This window comes from Thunnus thynnus, chromosome 3 (assembly GCF_963924715.1).
Source record: "Thunnus thynnus chromosome 3, fThuThy2.1, whole genome shotgun sequence".
In the NCBI taxonomy this organism is placed as follows: domain Eukaryota; kingdom Metazoa; phylum Chordata; class Actinopteri; order Scombriformes; family Scombridae; genus Thunnus; species Thunnus thynnus.
The window spans coordinates 25,453,959-25,477,631 of record NC_089519.1 but is presented as its reverse complement, the minus strand read 5'-3'; the positions used below and the strand labels follow the sequence as shown (position 1 = coordinate 25,477,631).

The window sequence follows — 23,673 nt, the reverse complement described above, 5'->3', positions numbered from 1 at the left end:
GTGTTGCTCACAAATAGTCTCCAAATTAATCCTGCTTTAGATTTACACCTGCACAGCTACATAACTGCACGTCATTTCATGCTGTGGTGTCTATAACTGTGCACTTGTCTATGGTGACAGGGCTGCTGTAATAGCAGTGGGTTTAATTAGCAGTTTGGTCTTCCATGCTGTGCGCGGGCTGTCACTGTAATACATGACATTAATTTAGAGGGTTAGGGGGGTTTCTGTGCCCTTCAGCAGACAGTAGTCATTAAAGCAGTGGGTTCACAGGGTTCGTGTTAACATTTGGATTTTCAGTGGCAGATTTTCTACTGCCACTGCATTCAGTTTAAGGCGAAATGGTCTCTGTCCTCAACGGGGTTAGATGAAAGTTAGACTGTGGTCCCAACCTTGGCTGAGTCAGTGATGTTGTCCCAGTAAGGACTGGGAAAGTCCAGCCGCCCCAAAAGGATCTGGTCAAACAGGTCCTCTTGCAGGTTACTCTCACTGCATAGAAAGACACAAACACACAGAGCAGAAACATGTATAATGTATAATGTTTCTCACAGAGCAAACAGTATTTATCTACATTGTGGAGAACTACATTTTCTGACTTTAATGTATCTGATAAATAATCTAACATCACTTTTTATTATGTGGCTTTTGTAACAACCATGGTGCTATACTGTAGATTAAACACATATTACTTTATGCCAAATCCCTCTTACTTTATGAGCACACAACTAATCGGTTTATTTATGGGTATAAAAAACAAGTAATCTCTTTGCCTGCAAACAAAATTGTTGTGTTGTCAAATAATGTGACAAATGTCTGAGCTCTTATTAAATATAATCTATGGCTCAACCTTTACTCAACATTGTGTTTAGTGTTTCAAACTCAACTCTATCATGCTGGTTACTACACATTGTGCCTGGAGTTGGTGATAAAATGGTTTGATTCAGTTTAAGAATGAGCTTTACTAAACTGAGAGCAAGTACCTTCTAAATGGAGGAAAGCCGCACAGAAGGATGTAAGTGATGACACCTGCAGCCCAGATATCCACCTTCAGACCGTAACTGTGGAAAGGAAAGAGATGTGGAGACAGAAAGGGTCAATGAGGGATTGACTACAGCTAAAGTAAATGACTTTGTATCACTACAGTGGTCCAAATAGATGACAACATAAAACAAGGAAAAAAAGGACAGTTTTCATTTGACTATAATGTCATAAAGGTAAAAAGGTCTGTTTATCACTATCAAGATTTATATCGACGCAGATATGCTGACCAATCTCTGTTTTAATGTCCTCTCAGAACATGGCTTCTCACCAATACAGCAGCAGACCCACATTTTTATTCCACCCTTAGAGATGAAAACAGATGGCTCTATTTAGACCAATAGGCTAGAATAGTCATGAGCACGTCTACAAATTCCTTCATGTGGGTATGTGGGACCTGTGTTGGATCGAAAAATTGCTAGTGAAAGCTTAATTGAGCTCTGATCGCAGTGTGCAGGTACTTTTCCAACTCAAAAATGAGGAAAAACATGCAGTCACTAGTGAAAAGTTAAACTAAATTCTGCCAAAACATCCATCTTACCCAGACTCAGAGATGATTTCTGGTGCCACATATGTGGGAGTTCCACACACAGTATACAAGGGTCCCTCCACCACTGTAGCCAGGCCAAAGTCACCTAGCTTTAATGACTTGGTGCCATCTGGATACTCAAACACCTGGAATGCGAACAGATGATCAAGTTTAAGCCTGCTGAGCAACTGGATGTGTAGGGTGTGTGTAAATATACATGGAAAAACCGTTAACACCTGCACACTTATCCAAAGCCACAATTTTAATTTGAACTGAAATGAACAACACTTCAATCAAATCAAAAGATATTTTTACATGTTTGACCTAGTGAAAAAACAGAGTTCAGAAGGAGTGCCCATCTCCGCAATCAGCATGATGATGTTGGGGTGTTTTTTGATATTTTTGACCTTACAAAGATCTGACTTGGCTTAAAATGTCCATTTCAGTTCAAATTAAAACTGTAGCTTTGGAGTAACTGTGCAGATGTTAATAGTACCAGTCAAAAGTTTGAACAAACTCTCTCTTTTCAAGGGAATGGGAAGATGTGTCCAAACTTCTGACTGGTACTGTATGTGATTTGTGGATAATTACACCCTTTCTATGAGTAAATATACATACCAGCAGGTTTTCTGGTTTAATGTCTCTGTGGACAATGTTCATGCTGTGTAGGTACTTCAGAGCTCCAGCGAGATTGTACACCATGATGCTGGCGTCTCTCTCTGTGTACTTAGCTGAGGAGGTGATGGAATCGAATAAATCCCCGCCCTGCGACACACATCAAATATTTAAGGGTTGCACAGAAATCAAGATTGTTCACTCATATTAACTGTTGTTAGTCTCTATTGTACCTTGACAAGCTCCATAACTAGATAGAGTTCAGAGGGAGTGTCCACTTCCTCAATCAGCATGATGATGTTGGGGTGTTTCACCTTCCGCAGCACTGCGACTTCATTCTCTATGAGGTGTTCCTGGAAAGACACCCACACAAATAATCCAAGTGACTATGTTACTGTATGCTCCAGTACACAGGATTTACACTGAGCCATTATGCTAATAAAAAAGACGTTGTGTTGTTGATTGAATCTGAATAGGTGTCAAGGGTGTGTGATTCAGCGTGTGTCATTGTCTGCGTGTGAAAGTGTGCAGATAATTTGAGTTAGGCGATGAATAAAACATTACCCACCTAATCTAACTGTGAGGGATAAGAGGATCAGAGACACACAGGCAATACTGTGCTGTGTGTGGGTGTTAATAATGCACAGTGGAATACTAGCATATGACCCCTTCTTAACGTGTGCGTGTATGAGTCTGAAGAAGAGACAAAATGGGAGATTGCGTGAAAAAAAAAGACTGAGTGAGACCTTTCCGCTACACTTGGCCTTGTCGATGATCTTCAGTGCAAACTCTTTTCCTGTGGACCTGAACAGAAACAGTGCAATTAGGGACAATAATAAAAACAGCACTGATGCTGCAGCAATGTCTTGTAATTCAAATCACTGCTCACTGGAGAGCCTCAATTACAGAGTGCAGGAGCACTGCCACACAGTTATTGGAGTGTGTTAGTCAAGTTTATACAATAAGCAGAAATACAGTGCAGACACAGGCGGCTCGACAAGAATCTAAGAACACACAAACATACCTAAATTGTCTTTTTGACAGTATTGATAATAAAAGGTTTTTTTGATCACTTGATTTAAAGTGTGGTTCCCAGTTTTGTTTAGATTTCCACTAGCAGGTATACAAAGCTCGAGCCAATTTAAAAAAGGATGTTTACAATGCAGGTTTCACAATATTAAAAAAACAGCTTTGCAAATGTTGTATGTTGAAGAAAATGCATTTAACACGTTTGTTCGACCTGTGTTTGTTTACAAGAAAACTCCATTGGAAAAGGCATTTAATACATCTAACTCAATTTACTCATAAAATGAAAATGAAAGTCTGGAGTTTTTATGTGTACCAGGCTGGGATAGAGGGTCTAATGAAGAGATGCTTTTGAGTTATATGGGAATTGTAGGATCCAGCTATTTTGGAGCTTGACCCACACTAGACACTAAAAGTAAGGATATATTGGCCTCTGCTACTTCACCTTTTATTTGTCTCCTGTGACTTAACTTTTCGTAAGTGCAATACTAAATCACTGGACACAGTTCTCCTTCAAAGGACCAGTGTGCAGGATTTAGTGGCATCTAGTAGTAAGGTTGCAGATAGCAACCCCTCACCCTCACCCCTCCAATTCAAGCATGTAGGAAAACCTACAGTGGCCATGAAACTTGTGAAAAACATAAAAGGCCCTTTCTAGAGCCAGTGTTTGGTTTGTCCGTTCTGGGCTACTGTAGAAACATGGCGGACCCACTCATATCTAGATATAAAGGGCTCATCCTAAGATCATAAGGTAAGGACACAACAAGACACAACGATTCTTATTTTCAGGTGATTATACTATCATCAAACACACTTATGAATATTATATTCCATCTCTGCCAAGTCTGTTCCACTACCGATGCCACTAAATTCTACACACTGCACCTTTAAGTACACTCTAGGAAAGTGCATCAGACCGTGAGAAAACCCCCTTGATAGGTGTCTTCTCATCATCATCCCTCCTGTCTGCCTGGGCAGTGTGTTGACTCAGAGATTAAAAGGCTAATGAAGTGAATTCACCGCTGGATTATTTCTGTCTCCACAATGCCTGTCACCAGGACTTAAAAACCCTGATGGAGCAGTTACTGCACGTGATGCCTGTCTCATTAAGCTGGCAGCAAGGCACACTGCTGTGCTATTACTGCAGACAGCTGCCGACTGTGCATTAAACATTTCCAGCCTAAATGAATGTGTTTCGCATACCTCTCAATACACTCCTTGACCACAGCGAAGTTGCCATCTCCGATGACCTTGCCAATTTTGTATTTTTCCAAGATGTTTGATGCAGGAAGGTAGCGGTTGCCGTTCACTGCAGGACAAGGGTTACAACAGTAAACAAACAAACCTTGGTGAGCTTTGTAGGATCTCAATCAATTCTCAGACTGAATTAAGGGACCACATGCTGGCACTGAGAGGCACAGTGGTCTCTACTACTCTACTAGAGAACTGAGAAGCAATATTTTGTACACACACACACACACACACACACACAGCCCTAAAATAATTTAGTTAAGTATCTGCTAACACAGCACTGAGATATTTCACACTTATCGTTCACACGAGGCTTACTCTTTACCACTTTTGTTGGGTAAGCAAATTCTGTAATCTGCCCTGATGGCACAAGATGAGGAACGTTTCAGATAGTCAATGTCATTTCCATATGATAGAGGGTGAGGGAGTCCTTGCAATACTGTTGTTGTAGGCAAATGACTCAGGGAGGAGAGGAGAGGAGAGGAGAGGAGAGGAGAGGAGAGGAGAGGAGAGGAGAGGAGAGGAGAGGAGAGGAGAGGAGAGGAGAGGAGAGGAGAGGAGAGGAGGACGTACCCTCTGGACTCAGTCGATTGGTTTGTTCCTGGTGGTTGCTCAACGAGCCATTGACATTTGAGGAAGAGATGTGGTGTGACGGAGGGATCTGCAGGATGCAAAAAGGAACAAAAATAGAGATGAGTGCTTGGCTTGAAACAAAACCTGTGAACGAGTCACCATGGCAACTTAAGCACCCACAACCATGCCATACATGGATAAAACATAGATGGTTTATTATTGGTGGGTCATTTTTTTTTATAGTGGCAAAGACATTTTGTTACATAAAAATGCGTCAGATGACACAAAAAGTAAACATTGTGCTCACGAAATATCATTTAGTAAGCTACATTGTGTCACTGCCCATCCATGTATTAAAAAAACTGAAGAGTTATATTTTAAAAATTTTCAACTCTTAAACTATAAACTCTCAATTCTTAAACTATAAAATCTACTTGTGTATAAATGCTATGGTGAGATATTCTATGAGGCATGCTTGTTACAAACATAAAACTTTTTAACAGCCTGCACATTAAACCTGAAATAAACATATTATTATTTGAATAGTGAGCTGGGTCTAAAATAGCTTGCCCTTCAAAAAAGGTACAAGGTGTCACTACAGGAATAGATCTCCTCCACATCCACTTATCATCACTGCACATAAAACCATTAACGCTCCAAATGAATGATTCATCTGTTAAGAGTGTCATTTCTGCTGCAGCACCAGCACTGGCATTCTCAACACCTTATGGCTATATTTTTGAAATGTCAGCCATATGTACTGCCAGCATTAAAATCAATCTTTTCCATTATGTGCAGTAGTGGTCATGTACCTTTACTGCATCATCATGCACTGTCAGGATGTATTATTTAATCTAAAAGGGTAACCCTCTGGACTAAAGTAGAAAGTGGGACAGCTTCAAGGTCTCCTTTACAGCAGGATACATAAAAAAGCTTTTTCCTATAAGTAACTTCTTTTTGTGGCTTTAGTTTACTTGACCACTTCCATAACTTTTTTAGTGAGAAAGAGTGAGAGAGAGTGACAAACTTTGTCATTGATATGTTATTTTGCTTCCATATTTTATTCATTTATCTTTTCTAAAAATGTTATTTTACTCAGCATCATTGCTAGTAAATTTTAATGCTGTCACTAAATCATAAAAATCTAATATCCTGCCAAATTAATGTGGATGGATAAGTCTATGACTCGGCTTAGAGAGGAACGGTGGCTCTCTGGAGGAGGTTTGCCAGTTGGCTGGAGCAGTTAGACAGCTCTGTAGTTTGGGACTAACACGCGGCTTACAGAAGAATCCATCAATAAATCAGATTAGTATCTCAAACTCTACTAAAAACACGTCATAGAGATACAACATCAGCTGTACATACTTGTACATGGTCACTGACTTGATGACTTGACATAGATTTGTTTCATCAATTTGTGGCAAGTAGGTCGATACAATCTTCCCTCCTCCCCCCTCCTTTAAAATCTAGTACAAGCTTGTAATTCATAATAAGAAGCAACCATTTACTATATGACCCCACCTTGACTCACTCAGGTTATAACATGGGGTCTCTAAGGCAAACCTGCACTGTACAGAGTGAGCCATTAAAGCTGTGGCGAGTAAAGGTCTGATACTGACGTTCAGCAGGAGAACATATTTCTTTTGCCCTTTCATGTGTCAATCATATGTATTATGAGACTGATTAACAATGTGAATGCATACATACAGTATGCATATACTATACTAATATAGAAATTGTGTGTGTTGAGTACAGCTGCCAGTTTTGAGTGCACAACATCTACAGTATATGTGACATGCATTTGATATACTGTCTTACCTTAAAATTAGAGATGGGTCTGGGGCTGGTAGGAGAAGGAGTGGACGACTTGGTTGACTTTGGGGTTGAGATCTGGCTGACACCATTTACTGTATGGAGAGAGCAAGGGAATGAGTCATTCTGATATTTTTTATAAGGTTTATTTAGATAAAATCGGATAAAACCGCTTGCCATTGGGCACCATCTTTTCTGCTACCAAGTAATCTACAATATCGCATTTCTAACTCAACTTCAACAATGCATCCAGGACTGACTACTGGTGCATACTGAGAAAAACATCCCACACTGGGTAGTGTTTTTGTTAGATGCAACTGGCTGTTAATACTCAAACTCACACATTCACGTTTAGCACGTTGGAGATTCTGCTGATGTAGAGATATTGACATCGCCATTTACAATAGCATATGTTACAATAGCATTTCTTTCTTTCTTTCTTTCTTTTTTAACAGCTGCTGGTTTCTTAGTGAGTTTTTAGGTACTTCTTGTACTTTACTTGCAGGTAGCACAGGTGTCACAGTTGAAGAGTATATTACTTTCATTCCCTGTAGATAAGGCACATTAGCATGTCTTCATCTGCAGGTCTAAACTGGTGCCGCTGCTAGTTTTCTTGCCAACTGTTGAGCACATGTTGATATAATGCATGCCTAAAATGCTTTGGTTAATCATACTGTACATAACAAGAATGTTATTGTAAGTATTCTATTACACTACAAGCAGACTTTCTCATGTACTGTATGAGGCTTTAGTGTGTAGCACAAGGTGCACAGGCACACAGCAGGGATGAGAGCTTCTATTGTTTGAGTGAATCACTCTCACAAGAACAGATTTTTCTGCCTCCTGCTCACTTGGTTTCTGGCACAAATACAGAGACATAATGCGTCAAACTTTAACTCAAAGTCTCTTCATCTGCATTTACCCAGCTGAGCTGAGGAAAATCATTTCACACTGCCTACAGGCTACGTCTTTGTACTGCTGGTTCAGAATTGTATGCGTTTCTTCATTGAGTCATTCAGAGTTCACCTGTCTTCTGGGTATTTATCTTGTCTTCTTAAAGGAACTTCCAAATCAATATTTGAGAAGACTACTGAAACATACAACATGACATTAGTTTTTCATGTTTTAAAAGTATACTTTTACTTCTGAGCACCTACAGATGTAGAGAGATGAGATATAACTGTTCAGTGAGAGCAGGATTTAATTAGCACAGTTGAAGGGTGACTCTAATCAGTTCATGGCTTTGAATCAATGGATTCTGCAGCAGCTGGTTCTCAGATTAGATACATGTGTATAGTACTGTACGTGACATCCTGTGTTGTAGTCTGGATCAGCCATTCACCTCCAAGCAGAAGGACAGGCAAAACAAAAAAGTGTCTCTGTTTGGATACAATGCTCCTTTAAAATCAAAAAACAGAATTAATGGATAGATCATGGATTAAAAAAATGTGGACAAAAACCTTTACTATTCTTGCCACGCAGTTTAAGAATTTAATTCTGGCCTGAGTGTGGTACCTCAAGAAAGGCCATGTTACCCAACTCGAAAACCTTTTAAGACTTCTCTCAGAATCTCTAATGCTGCATTCATGCAATGTTGGTAGAATGGGAAGAACAGGAAAATATCTCCTTCTTCCGTCTTGGAAGAGTTTTTGCACTGTTTCAAGATACAAACAGGTGACAAATTAAAGGAAAAACTGGTACAGGTCTGAATACTTGACCCCTACAGTGAGGGGATCTGGTGGCTCTGTTACACTGTGGGGGGCATTTTGCTGGCATGTTTTGGGTCCATTTGTCCCCTTAGAGGGAATTCAGGCCTGTATTGGTTTTTCCTTTAATTTGTCACCCGTCTGTAGTTCCCCCCACTGCTACGTGCCAATTAGTCACACCATTTAAATCAACTTAACTTTAGTTGTGTTACAGATTTGTGGCAGTTCGTTGAATTAAACCAGATACAAACAATATATGACTATTTATGTATTAGAGTTAATATCAGACTTTAATTAGATGTAATTGGATGTAATTGGTAATATGGTGGCTTTTACTAACCATTTTACCACAGGGTTGTTGACACAAGTGGGAGACCATCTGTAACTGTCAAAAATTCCCGATATCTCTGACACAAAATTACAATAAGAGGTTGATGTGAAAGGTTTTTTCCACTTAAATTCATGGTCTGAATAATTATGATGTGAGCACTAACTTACATTATCAGACTTTGCTCAACGTTCAACAGTTAACATATTAATAATATATGTGATTGTATGTAATTTAATATGGAATGTTTCATGTTAGCATATAACATTTAGCATGTTAACATGCATACAGTTAGCTAACAACAACAGTTAATATTTAGCATGTAAGTGTAACATGCTCATGTTTAGCATATTAGCATGCTATGTTCACATCCATCTAAGTCTAAGTAGAAAGACTGTCTAAGTACTGAGAATGAAAGCAATTTTGTCAAAAGTTTTAGGTTTCCAGTCAAGAAGAACTGCTGGACAGCTAGAAATTTGATCCATTAGTCAAAAAGGTCCAAAAGGTCCAAAAGGTCTGGTTAACCAACATTTGAGGAGCATGTATGTCAGTGGTAAAATTTTCTGTCTTCTTGTTAAAATATTTCACTCTCTCCATGTTGGACTGACAGACCAACTCATCCACTGACTGACATAGTGGCATCTCTCACCCCACCAGCCTTTATTCACAAGAGAAGAGGGGAACCCTAAAGCTGCAAGAACCTTGTTATACCCATTTTATCTTAATTACCAGAGCAGAAGGATATGGCAGGTGGTTGCTAAGGCAAACAGTTTGAGACCAGATTGGGTTGAGATAATGGACTCACCTGGGGATTTGATTGGAGACTGACTGGTGGAGTAGTGGACTGGACGCCTTGCTGGGTGTGAGAAAGAAAAAGATGAGACAGTAATATAAGAGAACAACAAAAGTCAGGCAGATAACTATTGTAATCACATAACAACATACTGTGAAATAGGCTAAACTTTAAATGCAATGCTAACACTGCAGTCATTGCCACTCCAAACAGTCTGGCAAACTATCAAAATCTTCCTCTTTAAATCTGACGTGATGGCTTGTAGAACATCAGCTACTCAGCATAATGTTACCTTTCCACAATGCACCACACAAATTGCTTAGTCACCCATCACAACTGTTGGTGAGGTAGTGACGGTTTAGGATGAGGCTGCCAAATAAAAAGGCTATTACTCAGTCTGCCAGCAAGAAGTATACTTACAATATCATTTTGGTGCCACATAAATGGGATTTTTCTTATGTAAAATGAAATCATTTCACTCTTATACCCTGATTATTTGCAAGACTTGACCTTTCAGATTTTCTATTTATGGTTAGGCTACATATTTGTATTTTTATATATGTATGTACATCTAGTAATCTCACAGGGCTATTACAGGCAGAGTCACAGAGTTTCTTGGCTCTTTGTGTGCACAGTCATGTGTCATACCTGCACCAGGGGACTTGCTGCGTCGTGAAGGCCCAGGGCTCTTAGTCCGATTCGGAGTGGCAGAGCGGCTGTATGATGACTTCAGTACTCTGCATTCTGGAGAAACAACACACTCAGGGTCACCATCGCATATATTAACCTTCCTCTATCAACAAACCTGTCTTCTAAAAAACGAGTTTATGTGGCAATATTATTCTCAACAAGCTGCTCTGCCAGGGATATGGTCCTAGCAATGTTATTTAGAAAGGGTGATTTTTATGACTGCTGGTGACACTTGATTATGGCAAAAAAAAAAAGGCAGCAAAAAACACAAGCAAACAGTGGTTAGTCAAAACAGATTAAAAAGCGCAACAGAACAGATAAACCATCTTATATCAGGTTCTAGTCGGGGATGAGCTTCAGTACCAGTGAAAAGTTTGGACAAATGTGTGTTCAAACTTTTCACTGGTACCGTTCATCATCATTTTCACACTGTTTTATGGCTGAGTATCATATGAAATTTTTTGATACTTGTGCCAGTAAAATACCTAACTTTTCTGAACAGACACCAAACAATAACCTATTTTTCATTTTACAAATATAAGACAAAGTTCTCTGATATTGTCTGGACCCAAACAGATTTACAAATATTGATGTAAACCATGTTGTTAAAGATGCATAAATAAGAATACAAATCAGACCAAGTGAATTTCAATGGTATTTGAGAGTTTTCCATTGCCTGTTATAAAAAGACACATTCTGGGCATCAAAGTATTACCCAAAGTAGTACATAGCCTTAATTTAAACTTAGCAAAAAACAAACTGTACCGTACAATATAATGTCCTAAAAAACTGGCAAAAAAATATGACACATCTGACACTGCCAAAAAGCCTAGACAATTCTGAGAATACTTTTTGCACTTAATAGTACAATTTACATGACTATGAAGCATTCTGTTGTGAATTTCTGGTGGCTTTGTCGAGATATAAAGTTGAATTTCAACTGACTTAAAACATTTGAGGATAAAGTATCTTGTCTGGTATAGAGCCTGACTACATCAGGCAGTTAAACTCTTTCTGCACCTACAGTTAATGAGGTTTGTAGAAGCTGATTGAAATAAATGATAAAGGGTTAATTTAAAACAAGTGTTTAGCCAAAGTTACACTTGCAGTATATTCTCTAACGATTTGCAGATCCACAATACTAAATACACAGTAAGCTATTCATAAGTAATACACTTTATTCGAGCCTAGAGCTGTGTCTGTCCTATAAAGCAAACAGGAAGCAATTCTTTTGTTTTCCTCTGGAACATCTAAGCTAAATTATTACTACAAACTATGAACAGAATGATGGTTGGTTTTTATGGCGTTTGCTGCATGCCACAGCTGATTTTGTGGTGTTGCTGTGTAGTTGTGTTTAGTAACAGCTGATGTTGTAATAAAGCTTGTGGTAAAGCATGTCAGGGTTGTGGTAATGAGGGTGGGGGCGGTGAGAGGTGTAATATAATGACAAACACATGAAAAAAACACGCCCACGCAGCATTTCGAGTGTGTTCCCCACACTATTTATCACTAGATACATATTTCACTCACTGATTAAAGGAGATCTCAGTAGGGCACAATTCTTTTCATGGTGTACACATGTGAAACACCAACAAACCAAATCTTTTTATAGGACAAATCCTGAAGTCAGAACATTTATATATTTAAAACCTTTAGTACAAAATGAATAACTTGAACATATGTTTGAGGGTCCAGGTGAGAATGCATATAAACTCAGTTCTGTTTCTTTATTTACCTCTGCTGATTAGTGATGGGCAAAAACGAACGAACAAATCCTTTTGAACGAATCTTTTTAGTGTCCGGTATGTACTGGGTCAGCCTGTCGAACGTACCGAGTGCTCATGAATCCTGGACTTTTCCCCACTCATACCGCCCACACCCACTCACTGTTATCGTAGGGTACTGCTCACACTGCCACGGTGGTGCAGTTGCTCAAAACATGAATGAGCACCAATGACTGAGCGGGAATCATTGTCTCGAACGAGAACATCAGTGAGTGACTCGAGTCGAGACAGCCTGGCAGCTACTCACTGAGGAAGATCAAATGAACCGTTCTCTCGAACTAGGACGTATGAGTGAACGAGAAGCGATTCAGTCGACTCGAGTCGAGACAGACGGCAGGTTAAATTGAACGAGACTGAACGAACTGCTGCTCTCTTGAACTAGGAGGTCTGCTACCTGCCCCTCAAAAAGACCGACAGATTGTTGGTCAGTGTCACATCACATTTCTGTAACATCGTATCGAGTTTATATAGCCTTCTAACATACAAGTGGGATGCTGAATCAATGCATTTAAATTAATATTTTATCTTTATTAATGTAAACTTATACATGATGACTGGTAATGCACTGAAGAGAAATTTTGTGGGGCAGGCAGCACTAGCTGTTGAATGTGCATGTACTATAACTGAGTGTCACGGAGAAACTGACGGCACATTTTGCAAAAAGTATCAAAACTCGAAAGGTTCGATACATTTACATGTATCAACTCGAAGGAACCGATACTGTGAAAAGAATCGCTCCGCCCATCACTACTTCTGATTACACTGATGCAACTTTAATTTTTATACCTTTTTGCATTATCTATTATGCAGACCATTTTTTATCATTTTTTAGTAGAGTGTGTACTGGACCTATTTTGCAAAAGGAAGAGCAGCTTCTGTACCTTCTGCAGTGAGTACAGTGTGCCTTTTTTGTTCTTTAAAGACCTAATTCTTAAAAGTGGAGCACAGGAGTGTAAGTGGAACGAAAGTTCCAACTATCTCTGAATACCACCAATGCACCATCATTCATCCTGAGCACACAGTGTGCATGTGTGTGTTAGGATGTGCCTCCTGTTGTTAGCTAACCTGACAAAACTGCAAAAAGAAAAAAGAAAGAAAATTAAACAGGATGTCAATACTTTGGACTGTGACTAAAATAAACCCTTTTTCCTTCCCGTGAGGTTGTCCAATCTTGGCTGAGGTTCTACATAGCTGTGACAGTGAATGGATCTGCTGGTTTAACGAGGTCATATCCTGCCTGTGTGCTCTCATACTTTCAGTGGCTTTTCAGCAGGAGAAAGAGGTGATATCCAACAGAGGATGTGTATTACATCATATGTACACCACATGCAGTACAGGACATGAACACAATGGCATTCACAGAGATGGGCTGGGTTGAAGTTTCAGTCAGACACAAAGAATGCAACATCTTTTCCTCATTTGACAGCATAATGTGTGTGTGGAAATGGGTAGTGCCTATGCTTTTCTGTTGCTGATGGGCTCTTGGCTATTAAAAATACTGTAGTAAAATGAAAATTGTCACTTTCCACAATTAAAATGCCAATAATCTGGATTAAATAGGTAAAATAATCATACAATGCTCACACAAACCCCATTTCCTGCTGTCAAATTACAAAAGGGAAAGAGCATTGCAAGCACTTGTGAGAAAGGAATGGTGAGGAAGGACACCAGGACTAACAAACACACACAAACATGGAGACGGATGTTTAGTTAGTCTTAGGCAGGCCTACCAGTCATAAAGGCTGTGGAAGCCTTACCACTGTGATCCAACACAAAGTCATCCTGGGCATAACGGTACTTCTCTGGGCCGCACGCTATAAACACATCATCATCCCCAAAGAAGTCCTGTAGGCAGATGATCTGGGAGAAGATGGGTAAACAGAAAGGATAGATTAAATACATGAAGATTATATTGAGGATGTAGTAACTGTTGTGATGTTCGGAGGCAGTTGTAGAAGAAGTATTTGCATCCTCTACATAAGTAAAAGCAGCAACACAACATTGTTAAAATAGTTTATTACAAGTAAAAGTTCAACATTCAAATTAAAAACATTCAACTATAACCAGCTAAATGTAGATTAAAGCCATTGGAGGTACATTTAAAAAAAAAAAATTATAGCATCCTTTAAATTACTTTAAAGACACACATTTTTATATTTACAAAAATGTGACAATCCCAGCCATTTTTTCTGTGATCCAAGGTTGGAATCATGCTACTGTACTTTTTTAATAGTACCACTGGGGGGTGCCGCATTAAGAAGCTTTCAAACTTTACAAAAAAGGGCGTTTAGTATCAAAACTTACTCATTATGTCAGATGGCCCTTTCAAGTTCAAGTTAGTGAAGCATTAACAAGTAAGCAGTATTTCAGTGTTTTAGGGGTTCATTTAAACTACCATAAACTGTATACTGTCCAGTAGTTTAACCGATCATGATGCATCCTCCTTTTTGGGCTTGAAAGTTCATTCTTCAACTTGGAAACAAGCAGTTGACAAAACAACCTAAACTCAAGATCCACTTTCTCACTTGTTCTGGCCCAATGAGGTAATCATGAGGAGGCTGACCTAATGACATAGTCAAAAGCAAACAAGCCAGTAAATGGACCTTGAATTGGGATTGTTTTGTCAACAGCTGTTTCCAAGGAAAAGAATGAATTGTCAAGCTAAAAAGGTCCTAGAAGTGCACAGAAACATGACAAGTTTGAACATCTACATTTCCATGGCAAATGAGCAAACTCAATCTGCTGATGAGGGCATATGTGATATGGTCGAAAGCTCCAGTACAAGAAAGTGAAGCAGACCTTGTGATGAGATTGTTTTGTGATTTTACATGTTTTCAGGGTTTCTGCCAGAAAAGGCCTGGCAGGAGGATGAGGCTGAGGAGCGAAATTGTCACTAAAGTCAGAATAGCTGATGCACCTTAAAGAGGTCCACCTTAAGTAAGACTGGGCCAAAGTTAGCTTCGGGGCTAACCCACTTTACTTCAGCCTGGTGGCAAGCAAGACACGGGAACCTGGCTTGGGTCTTGAGGAGTTGTAACATTTATTCACTGACAAATAGTCTAAACTCTTATTCAAGTACAGTACTTCAAGATTTTATTGTAGTATAGTAATTGAGTAAATGTACTTAGTTACTTTTCACTTTTGTTCAGGGGAGAAGTATTATGGTATTTGTATACTGTATATACCATATTTATATTGTCAATCCTAGAAATAACACCCCACTAAAGCCTTTTAAGTTACAGATTTGGTTCACCAGCATTCCTCCTGTCAGGCATGCCGGTTACATTATTTTACATGACCCTTCTGACTTTCAGGCATTTCACTGTACATGTTTCAGGAGTGAATGTATGAGGGTGGTATTTTTGGATTAAAATAAAATAATTGCTTCATTCCGCTGTAATGAGGACAAACCCTTTCTTTAATTCCACAAGGAGACAAGGTTGGTGTTGTTCCAGACTTTTGGATCCGCAGAGCTAGCCTTTCACCTCTCATAGTGGGGGTGACAGAATGGAGGCTGCCTGGACCAAGCACTGGTGCTCTCAATCTCCTGAGAGACCGATAGCTGACAATATAACAAAATTAACAACAGGATACAAAGACACTTAAATGACCCTTGGGTCATGTTAACCAAAGAACACAAGTCAAGAGAACTCCACATTCACATGGACAAAGACTTGAGTTACGGAACTGAAATGCATTTTTCAAATCAAAACAAGGAATAATTACCAGGATTATACAAGTAACGACACACACACTTTTTCTTTCTCTCTTACCTCCTGACGGGGCTGAGATAAGACAACTGCCAGACCTGCCATAAATTAGAGTGTGCATTCCTGAGTTGAACTACCACCATTATGTTCCTTTCTTTGAGCCAAAGTTTGAATTAATGTTAATTAAATGTCAATCATTCATGAACCAGCTAGTATTACTCAGCAAAAGTTTTCTTGTAAGATGGTCCACCTCCAATGTATGATATAAAACGAATGAATTAGCCATTCATAGATTTAATGCAATAGTCACTGTGTGACCATACTGCTTTCTATTGACTGTGGATAGACTAAGTATATAGATATGTTGTGTAAGACTGCATTTTATTTTTATTGCGTGAGCAAATTAGTGTTGTTTAACCTCTGTTTAACTGTTAGTAGTATTAGAATCACCTTGACAATTTCACAAATTTCATGCTGGATGAGATGCTGAAATGAGAACTGCTGTTAAACCATGTGTTTTCTGAATATATATACACACAATACACTATTACATACAATTTTATCACAATTGAGTTCACAATTGTAGTGAAGGAATGAAGCATGTGAATTTTTGCATGTAAAACTCAATTGAAACAATTCCCTAGAGTCAGGAAATATAAGCCACGATTTTAGTTACAGAAGATAAGCAGCTATTTTAGTTAGGAGTTCCAAACCACGTTTTCTCTTTAGAACAAAAGAATTAATATTCATAAGAGGTTCTGGCGCCTAGCGTTTTCCCCATGCCCAAAACATGGCAAAAAACCCTGCCTGTTATTGCAAGTCGATAAAAGGAACTGACAGCCTTATTTCACCAGGCTGGTCCTCATCTGAACTCACCAAACTCTGCTATAGTTTATCTTAATTTTTCTAGACATCTCTATTCATTTTTGTTTCCTTGCCTTAAGTATGTGCGCATTTTAAGGTTTTTCTAAAACAAGCCTCAGTGCACCTCAGTTTCAAACTGAAGGAACAGTTTATTTTTGTACCATAATAAGTCTTGCATTTTATTTTATTTTTTTAGCATTTTGAAGTTTTGTCGTCCAGCCAACAGAACTGCTACTACTCAACAAGTAGAGTTCGGAAAGTTAGTGTAGCACAACAGCTCCATTTGACTTCAGCCACAAATCATCAGAGACTGTACTGCCTGCCCACATCTGACTGCCTCACAGAACCGTGCCAGCGGTGCGTCGGCCGCAGACTTCAGTTCCATCGACCTGGAGTGAGACCACCTGGTCGGCTAGGAGTCTCTGCTGTCAGACCCTCGTTGCTCGGCGACCAACTGCATCCACAGAGTTGCCTGGGAGTGTAGCCAACGCTGGAGGTGCCTTTGTGGCGATGCCCTGCAGGCAAACGGCTTGCACTTCTCTGGTAGGCCATGTGAGTGAACCGAGCACTGCACAAAACTTTGGAACCAGCTGAAACGGCTCATCTCTGCAAGACGTTCCAACAAATAGGCGTATTCCACATCTTTCTATGATACAAGTTGATGTTTAATAGAAATAATTCCCTTAGAGGAGTTGATTATTTTCCCTACTGTCCCACCGCCCTTTGATAACTCTGAGTCACATATTTCACTTCACCATCTCCCACTAAGTGATCAGTTTCTCTCATCATTTAAAGATCTTTTCTTAATTTGTTTGAGTCAGGGTTTTTTTTTTTATGTCCTCAGAAGTTATCTGTGTGTGTTCTTGAAAGCAGAAGACAGAGGTCACTGTATCAAAAAGAATAACAATCTCTGGTTATGAAACTGCTTAAATTGATATTTATTTTCCCTCTAATGGGGGTGGTGCCCTAAACTTTAACGCGTGCAAAGATTTGATTTCTAAAAGTAGTAAAATCGCTACACCATGCAGACAGCTAATTGAAACAAGCCGATATCTGCGTGATGTGTGTGGTAGGGTGAGTTTGTGACTGTGTATGTGTTTTAGTGCAGAGACACATGGCAAGACACAATGTCAAGGTCAATGCACCCCAGCATCCACAATACTGCAGTGTCAATGCAGAGTCATGGGAGGAAAGCAGTACAGTTAGCGTTTGTGCTGCAGGGTGATTTGTCTTGCTTTTTCTACTCTGTCTCACACTGTGATCGTCATTTTCTCTGCAGCTCTGAGCTCTTTTTCTTTTACACCTACCACCCACCCTTGGAGACGGCAATGGGAGTTACTTTTAAACTACAGCAAGTTGTGCCCACACACACACACACAGTCGTGTTTCCATCACTTCAGAGGACTTTACATTAACTTACATTAATCTCTAGGAGACTTATCCTAACCTTAACCATAACCACCACATGTCAAACCCTAACCCTAACTCTAACCTTAACATAACCCTAACTTGCTTTTTGTCCCCATAAAGGAGGCAAGTCCTCACAACATGAGAAATACTTGGAATACACACACACACACACACAGATTATCCCTCTGCCCTCTGTTGCTGTAGGTGGACAAGGAGGAAGACAAAGGAGGCAAAAGATCTGTTCATTATCTCACCCCCCACATGCTCACCCACACACTGGCAGGCATATGTATGTACATGATCGCATACACACACACACACACACTCACACACAGTAAGTAAGAGGAGGAGTACAGGATGGCTGAAGATTGTGGGCAGATGGATCCTCTGGGGGAGATTGGGGGCTGACACAGTGGGGGAAAGTGTGCATTTTGTGTGTGTGAAGGGTGGGTATTAGAAGAACTGGAAAAGGCAAATGGCTACTGAGGAGCGCAAACCATCACCTCAGTAGAAAGAAAAGGCAGAGAGGGCTGTGGGAAGAGAAAACAGAAGAGGAGTGGGAGGACTCTGAGGACTAAAATAGCAGAAGTAGAGTATTTAACACCACAAATATACTGTATAACATACAGGAGGCCTGAGTTACACTTCCATTAATAATAAATAAGACACTTCACATGACACTTCTGCATGTCCTACATTCAGACAGCATGAATTAAAAATGAAACAAGATTCGGTATCCATAACATTCTCATAAATAATCAAAAACAGTATTTCACGGCCGTAACATGCCCTCTTTTGTCTAATCTTTGACAGATGACTTTGAAACAAACGAAAAGATCAATGAAAGTAAAAGAGGTGTGTTCGTAATATGTGTTCATACTGGGCTGTGGCAAATTATCAAAAGGTTTGACATAGCTGGAGTGAATGCCATTCTTTAGATGAGTTCTCACTGTGGAACTTGGCAGCTGAGCGCTACGCCATACTGTCAGGGCACAGGTGTTAAAATCACCATAGCAACAGCCCACAGGGATAGTCCGATGTATGTGTCAAAAATTCATTGAGGGCGTAGTGAAAGCTATCATGGTGAGAGACTAGTACATGTAGTACATGTGGATAATATATAATATTCGTATTGACACATCAGCTTTTTCAGTGACCACACTTTCCTGTAATTATGTATTTTTCCATTTACCCTGAGGACTGAACGTGTTTGGAGCTCTCTGAGTACAAGTTTGAGGACAACGTGAGTCAGCAACACTGGGACTGCTGAGGTGAGCACTGTCCCCCTGCCAGAGAAATCACCAGCTGTGATGACATAAGCAGATAGAGGACCTTGGTGACAGGTGTAGCCATGTGACGTTATTTGACAACCACATGCAGTCTCTGCATTTTCATATCTGCACTTTTTTTTTCTTAAGATATATTTTTGGGCATTTTTTTGCCTTTAATGGAAAGCTGATATAGACAAACAGACAGGAAACAAGGGAAGAGAGGGGGTATTACATGCAACAAGAGTCCCTAGCCGGAGTCAAACCAAGGAAATGGTGGTTATGTCGCATTCACAGTAACCACTTGGCTACCAGGGTGATTTATTTTTTGTTCTGCACTTAACAAATGGTGGCAGATTCACTGACATAAATTACCTCACATTCATTTGAGTTCCAATTTGAATCCATGCTCCAACAAGCTTTGCCAAGTTAGCTTTCTTTTTTGTACTAGCACCCCCTACGGCAACAGGCTTATTGTGAACAAAAATTTTTTTTGAGAAGGCTGTTTTCTGATTTACTTCCACTCCAACACACACCTCTCTCTCTGCAAGACTAGCACGTCTCTAGCCTGTGATAAAGTACGCTTCAGCTGGCCTGTGACACCCTGGGGAATACAGGGAAATGGAGACAAATGTTTTCCTGTACTGTATGGACGCAGCTTTAAAGATGCAAAGATGAAAGGAGGTCGTGGTTGAGAAAATATGTTAAATGACATGACAATTTATCTTAGATGCATAAAGTTGTACCACTTACAGGTTAGTGTGACCATATTTAAATAAAGAAAACAACAATTGAACAAATGTGTTTTTTGTTTATTTTGTGATCATTCATTTTTAATTTCTGAACTTATAATATTAGGTGAAGTAATTTTGTTTTGCTGACCCCCACTGGTTTAAATTCTCACCTTGCTGCAGTGATGTAGATGTGTTCAGCAGGGTTTGCCAGTACACCGTGACATCACTTTTAGGTGCGGTTACAGGTACAACACAGCACACTTCTGACCACACCTAACCAAATTTATCAGTGATTATGGTGTGGCTACAGGAAGAACAGACTTCAAACTTTCAACCAGAGAGGGCAGTGAAACACTCTTTCTTAGTCTTACTCTTGAAAGCCAACAATTTCTGACTTTGGTGTCCTCCAGAGATAGTATCAAAAAAGACACTGCGGCAGGCAACTCATAGATCCAAGCCCTGATATTAATGAGCTAAAAGGAACACGTAGACTGCATCCATTTTAACTGGGATTGTCTCATTTTTCTACAGAAGCCAATTTGAAAGAGGTTATAATCACATAAAAAAACTGACACATGGTGGTTCTGCAAGGCACTTATGCCATGCATGCTGGAAGCTGATCGGCATCAGGTTACTTTTAGTCAACAAACACTTTTATGAAGACCATGAGGTGGTGTTTATAATCTGTTAAACTCCCACTCGGTCCAAATGTTGCCACTACTTGTTCAGATTTGATCTGATGATTTCTCCCTCCATCGCCTGCATTTCTAGTTTCTTTTTGCCATACCCAACAACAGCATATATGGTCTTGAAAGGCATATAACCATTTATGCAATAAATGACCCTAAATCCTCTGACATAAATGTCTCTGACAGAAAGATTCAGCAAATACTAACTAAATATGATGCTGCTGTTATCTAAAACCTCCAAGTAACTTGAAGAATAAATAAACTTAATGGGGTATTTTTCTTAAAAACAAGTACAAAACATTACAGCAGATTATTTGGAGCAAAGGAGGAGGGGTAAAGGACTGTATGAATGTCAGATTGCATCGTCCATGTTTCTCTTTGCTCTTGTCAACCACTGCCAGGATAAACAGCCAATGGCACTCCATCGCCAGCGCTGTCCTGTTATGGCCTGTCTCGGCCAATCAGTGAAGTGAACTGTTTGCAGGGTTCTGTATTGGCTGGGTGACGTATCTTGAGGGTAAACTGAAGTTCGCCCTCCAAAATGCGACACCCCCCCCCACCTCCCCCCACCCCCTCGTATGTCTGACCTTCTCTTGCTCTCACCATCCGTCTGTGTCCTCTGTCTTGCCTGCTGTACTTTCTGCCCTGCTAAGCTTGACAACAGAGGAAGTACAGGCCAAGGGCTTAAATTGTGTTTGTGGGCATATGAAACTATCAAAAAGAAACTATTTATCAGACCAAACACAAATCCTAACCTTGGCTGGACTTACCAAAGTCATATACTACTACAAACTACTTCAAGAGAAGAAGAAATGGGTAAAAAATGTAAAACATTATAACTTATTGTGAATTATAACAAAACGTTTTAACAAATCTAATAAGTGAGTGGCTTCAATTTTTAGGACATTAATGCAAACGGAAACATCTATCATCCAAAAATATTCACAACATACACAATATCAATACACTTGCACCTGGTTTTTAAAAAGGAAAAACTATCTTCACTTGCTCTTTAATTTGGGCTTTTTTCCTCACAAAAACAAATGCCACAAAACAGCAGATGCTGAGTATTTAGGACACTGGAAAAGGCTGTGAATAGCTGAAAAGGAGACACACAAGGAAGTGGAGGCTCCTCTTGTGTTGACTGACACAATGATCCCTGTAATCACTGGGTACCATCAGCCCCATTTAATCTCCAAACCCCTCATTGTTGCTCATTACTGTGAGCCAAAAGAAGGTGGAGTCCTGAGGAGACAAAAAGATCAAAATCTCTGCTTCTTGCCTTGAGGAATGTCACCCTACATAGGACTCCCACAGTTGCAAAGGAAATAACCTTTCATGGTAAACTAGTTATGCATTCTTTTCACACGCTTTAACTCTCACTTCAGCTGTTACTTACTTGAGAACATACACAAAACTAGATGCCCATTAAGTTTGTCAGGGCGATGCTTAAGCTCAAACCAACCAGGTTATTAACTCTGTTTGAACTCTTACTCACAGACATAGGCAGCTTCCTGAGACTGTTTAAGTCCTCTGGATTAGACCACTAATTCTCAGGCACGTGTAACAGTCAAGACAAGGCGTCTGTACAGAAATGGGCAATGAGAAATCTTAAGCCCATCATTAGCTCACTGCTGTGGATTTGCTACATTAGCCATATTAACCATTAGCTACTAAATACCCTGTTTAATAAATTCAAAATCTCTTGAATAATAAGCTTTTCAGTGCAATCCTTAGTATGAACTGGTTCCTTTACACTGGTATGTAAAGGAACCAGAAGAAGAAACATGATATACAAGCATGCAGGATTTCATTAATTCATGAGGGACATTTTATCCGGAGATACTGAAAGCAAAAGAAGCATAAAGTGAAATTGTAGACCAATTTAGGGAAACTCTAAGGGCAGTACAGTGAACAGCAGCCAGTGGCTGCTTGGCCTGTCACACATTACACAACTGTCTGGCTCCCCCTCTCTCTTCACAAGTCATATTCACACAGAGAAGACTTTACAGTACATAACCTCAGGCTGTCTGTACATGAGTGCAGAGCTCTTTAAACTCAAATTGAGTTGTGCAAGAAGGAATGGAGGGGACAACCTAAACCTGCACACATAACTTTTAGGCCAAATGAGCCTCAGTAGATCCATTTAATCATTTAGAAACTGAGACTAAAGACATAATTGCTGAGGTGCTAAGAGACACACATTAGATGCATAAAATGTTTGTTTTTGTTACCAATTAATGTAATCCTCAGTCTCCGATTAAAACCCAACAATACATATATATATATAATTAATATTAGAGTATATTATCGTGGCAATATTTATATAGTTAAATAAATAAAGGATAAAAATAAAAACTGCCCACTAGCATAAACATAAACACCCTTAATCCAGGAGTTACACCTCAAGTCAACTAAAAGAAGAGACACTGTTTGATGTGCAAATGAATCTCCTCCATCAGAATCAGATGCTCACTACAGTTGTCAGGTTCACTTAGATGTAAAGCTCAGAATCTGCCCTATGCAAAAAAATAAATAAATAATAAAAAAAAAATCATCACATCAATCTTCCAAACTTGCTGAGGCAATCTGGGTTTTCTTGCATGATTAAACTCAAGCAGACAAACAATGAAGTGTTTGGGCTGTGGGGGGGTTTGGACGCACGCTAACCATATCATGATGTCAACTCTCCTGGTGGGAGAGTGAAAAGCTTGCTGAAAAGAATGGATGAGAGCCAGGCTTGGACAAACAAAACAAAACAAGTGGTTGAGATCACACAATAGCGCATAATAGATGCCCTCCCCGTCTTTGGCCTCCACACGTTCTGCACAGCTGACAGCCTCGTGGCCCCTGACA

General features: G+C 39.6%; 1 protein-coding gene across 3 annotated transcripts in view; it reads right to left on the bottom strand.

The window, feature by feature from the left end:
* The window catches only part of dclk2a (doublecortin-like kinase 2a), a 49,167-nt gene that overhangs the window by 7,005 nt on the left and 18,489 nt on the right, over positions 1–23,673 (bottom strand). For 2 of the 3 annotated variants that reach the window (XR_010927885.1, XM_067584978.1), the window contains exons 3-14: positions 13,873–14,002; positions 10,317–10,412; positions 9,681–9,731; positions 6,848–6,936; positions 5,030–5,117; positions 4,409–4,514; positions 2,926–2,983; positions 2,413–2,532; positions 2,183–2,329; positions 1,577–1,710; positions 978–1,055; positions 390–486 (exon numbers count right to left, since the gene is read on the bottom strand). Coding sequence is in view for 2 of the 3 variants with exons in the window: in XM_067584978.1 (XP_067441079.1) it covers positions 390–486; positions 978–1,055; positions 1,577–1,710; positions 2,183–2,329; positions 2,413–2,532; positions 2,926–2,983; positions 4,409–4,514; positions 5,030–5,117; positions 6,848–6,936; positions 9,681–9,731; positions 10,317–10,412; positions 13,873–14,002 (1,194 nt within the window). In the remaining variant the exon portion in view is untranslated. The remainder of the gene's footprint in view (positions 1–389; positions 487–977; positions 1,056–1,576; positions 1,711–2,182; positions 2,330–2,412; positions 2,533–2,925; positions 2,984–4,408; positions 4,515–5,029; positions 5,118–6,847; positions 6,937–9,680; positions 9,732–10,316; positions 10,413–13,872; positions 14,003–23,673) is intronic. The other variant, XM_067584979.1, reaches the window with a different exon arrangement.